Raw genomic sequence first — 13,573 nt, 5'->3', positions numbered from 1 at the left:
TGAGAAATAATACCCTATTTTATTAATAAGAAATTTTTCTTAGCCATCCCCCCCAGCAGCAAATAGTTTGTTTTCTATAAAAGGTCACATCATTTCCTTCAGTGTCTCCTGTGCTGACTACTTCTGTCTCGTCATTTTTGCCATTTTGCTGGGTGCAAAGTAATACCTAGAAATTGTTTTTAAATTTGTATTTCCAATTTTTAGTGATTTGGAACTGGATTTTGTATAGTTAATATTTTCAAAATTCTTTTGAAAACTATTCATATCTTTTAACCATTTATCCACTAAGAAGTGACATGGTTAAATTTGTATTCATTTTCTACATATCTTGGATATCAGCCCTAAATGAGAGATAACAGAGGCAAAACATTTTCCATCAATTGAAAGTTTTCTCTTTTTATCCTTGGTTTGTTGATATTGTTCATGCAGAAGGTTTTCTACTTTATATAACTGAAATTACCTTTTTAGACCTTCTATGATTATCTGTACCTCTTCTTTGACTAAGAATTCTTTCCTTACTAGAAAAGTATCTTCCATATATTTTCCTCTATTATTAAAAAACTTGTAGTGCTATAAAGTTTAAGATTATGTTCTCCGAACAAGGGGAAGAAAGAAATTGCTTTTCTAGTTTTCTTAACAGTTCTTGTCAATATTCTTGAGTTAAAAAAAAAAAAAAAAAAAAAAAAAAAAACACTGGGCTACTACATTTCTAATTCGTGCTTATCTATTCTATTCATTTACTTTTTCTATTTTTAAACAGTAAGTTACTGTATCATATCGATTTTGAAGATTAATTACTTTAGAATAGAGTTGGGCCTGAAGGAGTGAGTCCATGCTAGGAATGGGCAAAAGTTTAAATATTAGCATCAGGACACCTCTTTTATATATATATATATATATATATATATATATATATTTTTTTTTTTTTTTTTTTGTTGAGGCAGTTGGAGTTAACTAACTTGCCCAGTGTCACACAGCTAGCAAGTGTTAAGTGTCTGAGACTGGATTTGAACTCAGGTCCTCCTGACTTCAGAGCTGGTGCTCTATCCACTGTGCTACCTAGCTGCCCCCTTTTCCTGAATTCTTAAGTAAAAGTCATCTCTGTACTTTTGGTTGTGATTTCCCATACATCTGTTGATCCTTATGTGTTTATTGAATGTTCCCTTGAATGTTTTTATTTCCTTCTCCTTAGTCTTTATTTAAATATAGATCATTGAAATAGAATTCTGCATTGTAACCATTTATTCTCATTCTAGCATCATGTCTTGCACATAATAGAATTCTGGGTACCCACAACATAATAGGCAGTCACTAAAAATGACTATGGTAATCAGTAAATTTCTTAAGACTACCTTAAAACTTTCCCCTAAATAACTTTTTAAATAAATTATCTTTCTGCTTTAAAAGTCATCTTTAAATTCATGGTTTATCAGCTATTTTTATAAAATCTAAATCATCTCAGAGGCTAGAATAGGGTTTTGCCCAGATAATTTTTGTTGGTTAGGTTAAAGCTAATGTCCACTAGGAAATGTCATAATTAATTTAGTGGGGGTTCTTTTTTGTTGTTGTTGTTGTTGATTTTTTAAACTGGGAGTTTGAATTTAATCTGTTCCCTGGAATGGCAACTGAGGGATTAGGAACAGTGACTTTGATCAATAGGTACTCTGATCCTTTTACCTCTTAAGGTAAGAGGGGGGCTCCTCCTACTTATGGAACAATCCATAACTGGAAAAGCACTGAATCACAATTGCTTTATTATAAGACCCCAGTCACAAAAATCTAACGAGGAAATAAGCACTGGAGATTTGCCTTATTTCAGATGGGACTGAGATTTTTCTTTATGAGAATCTTGGAATGGTTTTGGAACCATCTTCATCTGAAATCAACAAAAACATTAGAATTTTATTTCAGAGCAGCATATCTTTTTATAAATATATTTCTTGAAGGCAAAACAGCACTCATATTTTCTATGATAGACTTCAAAAATATATTGTTGCCTTGTTTCATACACTTTACCTAGTAAAAACTGAAAAACAGTGAAGCAAAACCAAACCACAAAAAATGTATAGAGTATAAAATATTTCACAAAATATTTAGTCCTTCAACCTCCCTATAAGAGAGGTGAGTTTTATTATCCATGCTCTACAATCAAGACTATTCTCATTCAGAGTTCAACTGCTTCTCAGGGTCCATATTCATTTAGTAAATATTAAACACCTACTCTCTGTAAGATACTATGCAAAGATTGAGAATACTTAAACACCAAGCAATCCCAGATCTCAGGAAGTTTATATCTGAATGGATTTGGTTTAAAATAGTTGAGTTTTACTATTCAAATATTTGTGTATGGGGGGAATCTATCTGTTGATCTATTCAAATAAACACACTTATACACACACATATGTAAATATAAAAATTTGCTAGAACTTGATTTATTGCCCTTTTTCTTGACATGTTTACTTGCCTAGAATAATGTAATTCCTAGAATATGTAACAATTTTAATTAATAGCATTCTACATGAACCACACCACTGGATAATAAGGGAAGATAGATTGGTCAGCCTCAGATAAAGAAAACTTGGGTTCAAAGACCACATTTGTTATATACTGGCTGCTCTTCCCAATATACCATGGTATCCCACACTGAGATGCAGAATTGATACCACTACCAATAACTGATGGAAAACCTTTTCTACATTACAAAAATCATAGACCATTATTATTATTTTTATTATTTTTGCTGAGACAATTGGGGTTAAGTGACTTGCCCAGGGTCACACAGCTAGGAAGGGTTACGTTTAATTTAAACTCAGGTCCTTCTGACTTCAGGGGTGTTGCTCTGTCCACTGTGCCACCTAGCTGTTCCTCATTATTTTTTTAATATAGTTAATAATAATATAAATAAGGTACACACACACACACACACACACACACACACACACACACACACTCCCCCAGCCACACAACTGGGCTTTAAACTTTCTGGTCCAACTTTCCTTCTGTCGAGTTCCATCTCCTGTCTCTTACCACCCATGCCTAGAACACAGACTCTTTCTACTTCTGCCTCACCAGATCCCTCTCTTCCTTTGAAATGAAGCTTGAGTACCACTTTCCAAAAGGCCTTCCTGATTGCCTTCAAATGCTTTGTCCCGCCTCCCAAATAACCTTGTGGTTAATACTTAATTATATTCTCCTTGTATTTATTCCGATTATACTTCTCATGTGTTGTTTATTCTTTATATTTGTATCCCCAGCACCTAACATGATGCATCACAAATAGTCATTGGGTCTAGTGATTTATATACTCACATGTGTGTACATATGCATTTTAACTTAATCACTGAATATGAAACATTTTCCCACTAGAAGAATGATTTTTCTGGTAAAACTTTTAGGACCTTTGTTAAAAATTCATTTTCTTTCTGCCTTTTCACCAGAAGGAGAGACTGTCAAATGGAAGCAAGCTAACGAGTTCAGAGATGTCATTGGTTGCCTTGGCTTCTGTTTTTGTAAACTCCCTCCAGAATATCTATTGAGTATGTGTTCCCAGAGGAAGAGCCATAGAAATACCAATTATTTAGTCTTGTTAGTCTTTAAAATATTTTGATATCTGTATTTCAGCATAATTGGTTACTTTGCAATCCTTTGTAGTTTATTTTGTGCACTTAAAAAACATTAATCAGTTTACCACAAGTTCTCTACATAACAAAATCCATATTGTTCACCAAACTGACAACAGGTGAGTTCACGACACCAAAAAGGCTAATGCATACTTTTACTTTTCCAGCCAAAGTGGCAGGAGAAAGTCCATTGTACTGTGTTGCTGTAGTGATGACTTGGATTTCAATGAATGACTAAATTCTCCAACTCCTGCCTACACATAAACCTACCACATATTAATATATCTTGGTAGCAGAATGGATATATAAAATCAGACTCAAAACTAGAAAGTATCTCATCCTCACAACAACCTTGTTAGTAGGTACTTGTCTCTGTTTTAAGGTTGAAGAAACTGAGGCAAACAAATTCTTACAATTTCAATTTCCTCCACTTCAAATTAGAGATTACAAGAGCACCTGCCTCCCAAGGATTATTGTGAGGATAAAATGAAATAGTTTATAAAGTGCTCTGCAAACTTTAAAGTACTATATAGATGCTATTATTATTATCATTTGGAATACAAATAGGGAATACAAACACTGAACATACACACGCACACTCTTTAATTTTCTTTTTAAAGATAAAGACTCCTGCAATATTCAATTTTCACTATGAGACTATGTTACTGAAATCATTAAAACTATCTTATTTGATTTGAATAGCCTCAAAATAAGTATGCTGCAAGTCTCTTTAAGACTGTTACCATGGGAACAGAATCTTTGGTTAAGGCTCCTAAAGACCTAATATGCCCATCTGTGGCTTATGTTTCCCTTAAGTAGGGACAAATTCTCATTAGAAGAAAAATCTGTAAATTAAAAAAAAAACAACAGGCTGGAATGGTTGGATTCTTAATCACTCAAACCCAATAAAGCTTTCCTAATGAAGAGTCTGATTTGGGGAATGAAATTCAGGGAGTGCTAAATTACTTAAGGGTAAAACCTGATGTGTGGCCATAAACAAAAAGAAAATAGATTTCTACTGAAATAAGCAGGGATTCAATATACTTTAGGCCCTAAAGCAAAGGTCAAGACATTTCATTCTAGGACAGGGCTAATGAATATCTCCCTTGGGCAAGAAAAGTTCAGGTAGCAACCTGGTGGTAGAGAGGCTGGTAAGTGGATGAATATATTGAACTAAGATCCAAAAGGAAGTAATGCAGAGTGGAAAAAAGCTTATGGATTTAAATAAGGGTTTCTAGTACCTCCCCGAAGATGGAAATGTGACTAAAATGGGCCTGTGATTAGTTATTACAAATGGCATATATACATATACAGGAATGAAATAGGCTTTTAATGTCTATTCTCCTTCCTGGGAGTTACCTTTCAAATGTACCTGCAAAAGTCTATTTTCTAAATGGATCAGATCTAAATGCTATGATAAGAAGAATAACATATATTTACATATGGTTAGATATTAAGGACCATGCCTAAGTGCACTCTAAGGGGCAGGTCAATTTTCCGAGAGCCTCCACAGCTGTGAAAACAGCCTTTACTGACACAGGTGTTGCTTGTGGACTGGGAAAATAAATTGGAGGCAGAGGGAAGAGGAGAAAGGTCAGACAACCCAACGGCCTCTCAGTGGGGATGTCAGAGAACAGCAACTACCTCTCAGTCTTCTTGAATCACCATCATCCTCTCACAAGAAGAGAAGAAAAGTCTACCAGAGGTAAAGCAAAGTTCCATATTGTGTTCCCAACAGCTAGAGACTGCTCTTTTAACATCACACCCTTTCCCAAAACCTGAATATTACCAACAAATAATGGATTTCTTGGGAATAGAGAATCCTAATTTTATTTGAGCATTATTTTTCTTCAAACATGAGCCAGATTACTTAATATCAACCTACATTTCCTCCTTTTCCCATAAGAATTTCATAAAGAATTTAGACACTCATTTCAAAGCCATCAATTTGATAGGTTATTAACAATGTAAGGTTTTTCCATTTATTCTGTCATCCTAGAACTCCTCCCACTCTTGGATCTAGCCAAAATGGCCTTCTCTCTATTCCTCACAAACCCTTCCCTCTCCTCCCCCATCCTTTGCCCTGCCTAAGAGACAAGCCTAGAATGGACACCCTTCTTTACCTTTACAGATTCCCTCTCTTCCTTCAAGAACCAGCTTATGCACAAAGTCTGAATGAAGCCTTTTCTGACCCCTCTATCTACAACTACTCTGTATATATTCATATTTATTTGCTTTATATTGGGGAAGTTTGTATGGTACAGTTTATGTATATGTTCCATTAGAATGGAAGCTCTTTGAAGTAGGGACTATTTCCTTCTTTGTATTTATACTTTGTTCTTGTAAACCCCAGTGTTTTTGAGAAGGAAGGAAAAACAACAAGAAGTGCTTAAACATCTGATGCTTAACTGAGGGACGAAGTTTAGTTAGTAGTCAACAAATTATTTAAACTGTGTTTCTATAAGGAAAGGAACACACACACACACAATCCTTCCACACACAACCCCCCATATATACCACACACCACACACACACTGTCACTCACCAGGAGAGCCATACTCATGTCTGGGCAGTCTACAGATCTTCGGCATCACCTCCATCAATGTCTTCACATACTGAAGAATGGTACCTTGCAACTGCAGGGAGTAAAACATTGCAAACTTGTGTTACTTAGAATGCTTTGGTAATTCACCAATATGGGTGCTCCAAATATTAACTGGTCATATTTCCTAAATCTCGGGATTCAGTTTCCATGAGCTGCCGTGCTCCCAAGCAATCACCACCACTCATTTACCAATGTGTCTTTCATTGAATCCTTCCTAGTAAACAAAAAGTTAAGCAAAACTGAGCAACAAAACCCTTAGCTAGTTATATGCAACATTCTGCACCCACAGTCTCTTGTGAGAGAAGGGAAACATGTTTTATCACCCTATTTGCTAGGATCAAGTTTGGTCAATGCAACTGAACTGAGCTTGGATGCCTCTGAAGCTGCTTTACTTAGAATGCTGCATTTATATTACTTTCCTTATTTTTCATACTTTACAACTATTCAAGAAAACTTTCTATTTTCTGGAATTCTTCCAAAGTCATTTCTGATGGTGCAAGTACATTCCATTCCATTTATGCTCCCTGTTATGATGTTTATCACGACTCTCAAAATTTCATTATGCAGACATGGCAGCTGAGCTAAGTTTGGTCTCCCTTTATCTGTTAAGGATTACTACCTACTGAAATGGTTCACTATGAATCATTACTACTCTTCATTATGAAGCTACAGGATCTGTACCACACACATGCCCCAGTGCCCCAGTACACAGGCACTTAAAAGAGATGCTAACCTCAGGTTACATTCAAATAGTAATAGCACTGCTAAACTGTATAAGGATCTCCCATTGACAACATCCTGATTTAGAAACAGTATCAGTTGTATTCTATTTCCCATTTTAATCTGGTTCCAGCAGCATGCTGTAGTGTTGAACCTCTTGTGTTTGCCAATTCTGTTTTACATAACACATCTTCAAATTCATTAGTAACTTTGTCCTCGGACCCCAAAATAAGAACTTCACTGACAAGGCAGCTTCACAACAGTAGAAACAACCTTGGTTCTGGACTCAAGAGTATCTGGATTCAAATCCAACTTTGGACACTTGCAATCAAGGGTGATATTAGACAAGATCCAATAGAGTGCTGGACTCAGGAGTCTAGAAGTTCTAAGTTAAAAATCCTACCCCAGAAACTCACTAGCTGGATGATCTGAGCAAATTACTTCACTAAGAGTCAGTTTCCCTAAATAAATGAGCCAGACCATGACCATAATTTCTTTATCTTATAAAACTCATTTAATACAGCCAGTGTTAAATGTTCCTAAACATGTCATGTATTTGCAGAAATTAGGAAGCCTAAGGTTTATCCTAAATTGCTACTGACTTACTAAATGACTCAAGATAAATTAATCTGCTCCTTTATGCTTCAAATTCTATACTATTATTAATATGGAAATAATATTAGTAAGACTTTAACTACCTCAAAGGATTCATCATTGAATCTGTAAAATACTTTTGGCACTGCAAAGGAAAAGTTCTTTTACACTTAACATTCTTGTTATTTAAAGCACTTTACAAACAATAACTCCATCTCATAAATCCTTTCAACTTCAATTGCTATCAACTAGTAGATAAAAGTCCCGAGTTTCAATGATTTATTTTAAATTAGTTTGACTCACCATATCTGAGGGTTGGTCCAACTGTCAAAGGCCTATCTATAATCAGGATGTTAGCCATTTTAAGACAGAAGCACCTATGACTCACAGAAGCAGAGATTGACAAAAGTGGAAGCTTTTGCTCAGAATAAATCTAAAAACTGGTACTGCTAAAATGATTCTCAAATTTTCCATATACAAGAACCATTATTACCAGTCTCTTCAGAGTTTTTTTTGAGCCAATCTATAGCTTATGTTCCCTTGCATTTAAAAAAAAAAAGATGTTTTATTTTTGAGGTATCACCACCTCTAAAGAGCAGTATGTATTTTTGTGACTCAACTCTAGCAATACGCATGATATTCTAGTAAAAAGACGAGATAATTTTTGATTAACACAATCATTAACTGATTTCAGAAGAATGATGTTGAAAGAAGGCTACTACCCATCTCCTGACAGAGAAGGGATAGAATCAGAATAGAGAATAAGACTTTTTTTTTTTTTTTTTTTTGACAGAGTGAGGATGTGACCAAAGTGAGAATTTGTTTTGCCCAATTATGCATTTTTGTCACAAGGATTCTCTTTCTTTCTCCTTCTTCCTCCCACAAAGAATCAGGAGTGAAGATAAATTTCTATTAACCTAAAAAAAACCCAAAAACTGATATTATTACTGAAGAAATGTTTTAAAAGCAAGCCCAGAAAGGAAATTGCCAAGCATACTTTCCTTGCACAACTTCTGAGGCACAGCTGCTACTGCCAAATTATTGTTAAGAATTCTGACTCCTATATGTTCAACCTCTTTGAAAGTCCCTTGGCAAGATTCTTGGACTTTGTAAATCTCCTAGTCTTTGTGGTGATACAACACCAGAATTTACTCTAAGGTGTTTGTGAAATTTACTCCTAAATATCCAATATTCTGCAAAAATCTATCATTGTGGTAGAGCAAAAATGGCATTGGATTGTAGTTTAGTAGAAGTCAGGTTCACAACCCAACTGTCACTTCAAGGAAATTCAATTTCTCTGGCCTTCATTCTTTGTTCTTTGACTTTAAGATACCAATTCTAGATATATGCCCCAGGAGATCATCCAAAAAAAAAAAAAAAAAAAAAAAAAAAAAAAAAAAAAAAAAAAAAAAAAAAGAAAGAAAAAGAAATTGTGTGTTAGTGTATGTGTGAGGAGGCAGTCACTATATATGGCAAAATATATTATAGCAGCACTTTTTTGTGTTAGCAAAGTACTATAAACAAGACAAATGCCCACTGATTGGGGTAAAGCTAAATAAATGATACTACATGAATGCAATGGAATATTAATGTTATAAGAGGAATAAGATGAATACAGATCATTATGGAAAGACTTATATGAACTGACTCAAAGGAAAATAAAACATGTAAATGGATTATAGTAATATAAATGAAAGAACACAAAATCATAAAACTGAAACTGAACATTGTGATATTATAAAAACTAAACATAGACTCAAAGAAATTATATGAAAAGACATTTCTTTTCACTCTCATGCAGAAGTGATGTTTGTGGGTATGACATACTGCATAAAACAGTGGCTTGGTTTTGGGTTTTCTTTTTTGATGTACTGATTAGTTTTGCTGGTTTGGGTTTCCCCCCCATGTTAAAAATTTATTCTTTGTTAGAAGAGATGATTCTTTGGGAGGGTAAATGGGGAAGAATAGAGAGGAAAATGTGGATGTTGTAAAAGCACAAGACATCAATAATTATTTTAAAGAGAATTTGATGGACTTTTAAAATCTGGAACATATAGCTTTTTTATTTTTTTATTTTTATAAAGCTCTTAGTCACAACTGCAAAAAATAAATTTAAAATGTTAATTATAATGGGCATGAATTGGTCAATATTATACATTGATTAAAAAAATAATAATTCTTATTTATGTTCATGAGATGCGTTATTTATTAGAGAAATAGAACTCCTACAGTTTTAACTCCAGTAAGTACCCAAGAGTGAGTGGCTAAGCCTTGACTTGTCTGCAGGAGCCCTTATTTACACTGCTTTTCCTTCTCTCTGTGTAATTAACTACTATCTTAATCACAAGACCACAAAGTCCAGATTCAATAAGAGAACCACAGGAAAAATAGCAGGTTTTTACTAGTCATCATTAAGAGCCAAAACAGAGTATCTATCTGTCAAAAATGTTTTCTACTTTAAAAGAACTTAAAAATGTCATCAGTGACAAAGTTTTTTCTACTTCCAAAGTTCTAAATGCCATCCAATCTAAGTTCTCCTTTACTACCCTACTTTTATTTTGAGAGGTGATGTGGTATTTTGGGGGGAAAAAAAATCCCTTGGTGTCTCAACATCTGAGATCTGAAAAATCAATCACCTCATTTAAGCATTATGTGCTAGATAGAAGAAACAACCCCAAGAAGTTTACATTTTATTCTGATTTTGTAATAAGCAATGTGACTGCTGGGCAGATTGCTTCATCCTAACTAGTTTCCTAATAGTTAAAATTAATACAGTACTTCTATTACTTCATAATGTCATTTGGCGGAAGGCATTTTTTGTTAATTTTAAAGTACTACAAAAATCTTTGAAATTCTGGGTGCAACCCAAATATTATTACATTATATTAACATACTACTTTATTAAACATGAAAGAAGAACATGCATGCATATAGAAACTCTCTAGCAAGAGAACATTCTTCCCTCTCTTGTTTTTAGCAGATACAGAATTGTCTTGAATTATTCAAATTTTTTTTCTTTATATTTGAAGATTTTTTTCTTTGATCACTTGTATTTTGTTTGTTTGCCACTGAAACTATGACTTTATCCACTATGTTTTGGAGTTTGTAGGATAGATTTTTTTTTTTACTAGAGATAACCTATTGATTATCTAATTGGCACTTTTGAAGTTCTGGGCAGTGTTCTTTTATTAATTCTTACATTATGGTATTCAGGTTTTTTGACTTGTGTTCCCCTGGAAGCCCTAAGATCTTTAAGTTGTCTTAATACTGCCTTTCTTTGAGGTCAATGTTCAGTTTTTATAGAGATCTTATTTTCTAGTAACATGACTGCTTTTTGCTTTTTCATTCCAGATCAGCCTTCAATTCAAGTGCTCTCCCCTTCCTCATCTTCATTTACTGGCTTTCCTGATTTCCTTTAGGATATAAATAAAATTTCCTTTCTACAGAAAACTTTTGCATTTCCAACCTACTGTTCTTTTTCTTTCTCTGATGAGGTTTGCTACATAGGCACTATTTCTATTCTGTCGATGATTTCCGGTGTGTAGGCCATAAATCTACTTTCATAACTCTTATTTCCCTCTTGAACTACTGAAAAACATCTTGTGGTTTTATTCTTTCCAGAGAATCCAGTTTCAGCAAATATTGAATAATTTTCCTTTTCCTTGCAATAGTTATTCATAGCTGTCTGGCCATATTTAGATGACTATTTCCCTATTATTAGTACCAAACAAAATCTTTTTTTTCCTCCAATTGTAGTAAGTTCATTTATTTTAATATGCATTGCTTTATGAATCATGTTAGAAAAAAATCAGAGCAAATGGGAAATTATGGGAAATATATGTAAAAGGAAAAAAAAGTGAATGTAGCATGTGTTAATTTACATTCAGTCTCCTTAGATCTTTTTTTGGATGCAGATGGCATCCTTTCCTTTCCCTTGGTTAAAAAAAAAAAAAAAATTAAAAAAGGAAAAAAAAAAAGAAAAAATTTTAAAAAGAAAACAGAAGAGAACCAGCTTAACTGAATGACATTTGAGAGAGGCCACTGATTAGGATAGGGAAAAGACTGAGGCTCCTTAATAGCTTCAAACATCCCAAGGGAGTGATTTCAGGACTGAGCATGATTTAATTAGGTTTGTTATTGTTCAGTCTTTTCAATGTGTCAAATTTTCATGACCCCATCTGGGGCTTTCTTGACAAAGACACTAGGGTCCTTTGTCATTACTTTTCATTACTCATCATACATACAAATATCTAGAGCTGGATTTGAACTTGGGTCTTGAGGTTCTATCTACTGTAAAGTTATATATGAATGCTTTTAATAGAGTCTCTAAAAGGGAACCCAGTTGAGATTCAGCAGAATTCTTCAAAGACCAGACATAAGTTCTTTGTAAAACCTGTGCCCATAATCCCTAAGGTTCATAGTTATGATGAGGAAATGGCATATGCTCTTGGTTAAAAAGACAGCTGCTGTGAGAGGAGTGCTATATGTCTAAGACAGAGGAGTTCCCAAGTCCCATGCTTTTGGAGAAGTGTCAAGAATTTTTGAGCCAACGATTGATCACTTAAGCTTGAGAAATAATAAAGGGATGGGCCTATGAGGGAGAGACACAAAATTAAAGCTTTATATTCCCTTTCTCCTATGAAATATTCAGACCACATAATTCCAGAGTGAATGGAGGTTTCCTCTCTAGCAAGTCTAGGGCTGTTTTCCTTCTGGGGTTAAAGGAATCTGTTTTCCTCCTCTCTAGAGAGGATTACCTTAATACGTAGGGTTGTACTATAAGGCTTCGAGATTTGTATAGATCTGTGGGGTATAAAGGACTCGAGAACATAAGAGATTTACAAATGGCTTCAATCCCAACCCTTGGGGTAACAGATCTGAAACCTGTGTAGATCACAGCAATATGAACTAGAGGGAAAGAGAATAAAATGATTTTTTGGGTTCCTGTGAACCTTCTGCATTCTTTCTTTGACACAAAATAATATATCTGGAATATACTATTACCCTCTGTGCTTCCATGACAGTTATAAACCTTTTATATACAATGACAGAGTTAAAATTCTGAAGTTCCCAAGGAAATCTGTGTAGACAAAATAAGCAAAAGAGATATGACTGAGAAGCATCCCCAAAATGAATTCAATCTATGTAATCCCAAACAGATACTCAGCCATGAGGCTATAGTTGTAAATTGGAGTTTATATTTAGGTAGGCAGTCTTACTGATTTATATCTGCTGGAAATCCTATTCGCATGAGGAAAGAAAGATGGGGGGAAGAAAAATAAAAAATGTGATGTATTTAAAATTGTATTTCAATTTCCTCAGAAATAATTTTTGTACAGTGCCTCAGTAGTAGATAATTATTTTTCAAATTCAACCCAACAAGCAAAATGTTAATGCTACTTTTATGTGTGTGTTTAAACCAGACAAATCAATAAAAATAGCCTGGAGCTATTCCTTCTTGGATTCCAAATAGAGAAGATGAAGCTAAATTTAATCCTTCTTTAGAAAAAAAAAGAAAGAAAAGTAGAATCACAATGGACAGAATGCAAAATGGGATTCTCTCTCCCTTTCAACCTACAACAATTAAAATGTCCAGATAAAAGGAAAAGAGATAGGAGAAATATAAACTTGTAAACTTACCAGGCTCTTGACGACCTTCAGCAATTCTTCCATTACCACAGCAATGCCTTGATAGCCAAGAAGTCTGCAGATGACTTTAAAATGTGGAGGACCCACAAAGTTTCTATAGTTGCTATAAATGCTAGAGTAGGCCAAGTTCAAAGCCTAGAGAATAGGAAAAAAGAAGATGAATGGGGAAAACATTCATTATGAATAATATGTCTTCACATTCAATGGAAGCAGAAGGCAAATGTACAGCTCTTCATCTACAAAGATGAAAACTAAATTCAAGAATAAAATAATAAAACACAAATATCAAATAAATCCTATTAGAAAAACTTGCTTTAAAAAAGTATATTTTTATAATTTTTGAAAAAGGGAGTAAACAGATTTCTGAAAGAGAATTAAAGATTAA

The 13,573-nt window shown here is 34.1% G+C and overlaps 1 protein-coding gene across 2 annotated transcripts in view; it reads right to left on the bottom strand.

The window, feature by feature from the left end:
• The window catches only part of CYFIP1 (cytoplasmic FMR1 interacting protein 1), a 149,630-nt gene that overhangs the window by 7,722 nt on the left and 128,335 nt on the right, over window positions 1–13,573 (bottom strand). For both annotated transcript variants that reach the window (XM_074300298.1, XM_074300299.1), the window contains exons 24-25: window positions 13,180–13,323; window positions 6,166–6,256 (exon numbers count right to left, since the gene is read on the bottom strand). In XM_074300298.1, the coding sequence (XP_074156399.1) occupies window positions 6,166–6,256; window positions 13,180–13,323 (235 nt within the window). The remainder of the gene's footprint in view (window positions 1–6,165; window positions 6,257–13,179; window positions 13,324–13,573) is intronic.

Source organism: Sminthopsis crassicaudata, chromosome 3 (genome assembly GCF_048593235.1).
Source record: "Sminthopsis crassicaudata isolate SCR6 chromosome 3, ASM4859323v1, whole genome shotgun sequence".
NCBI lineage: Eukaryota > Metazoa > Chordata > Mammalia > Dasyuromorphia > Dasyuridae > Sminthopsis > Sminthopsis crassicaudata.
Note: the sequence above shows the minus strand (reverse complement) of the source record. Positions and strands in the feature narration are given on the sequence as shown.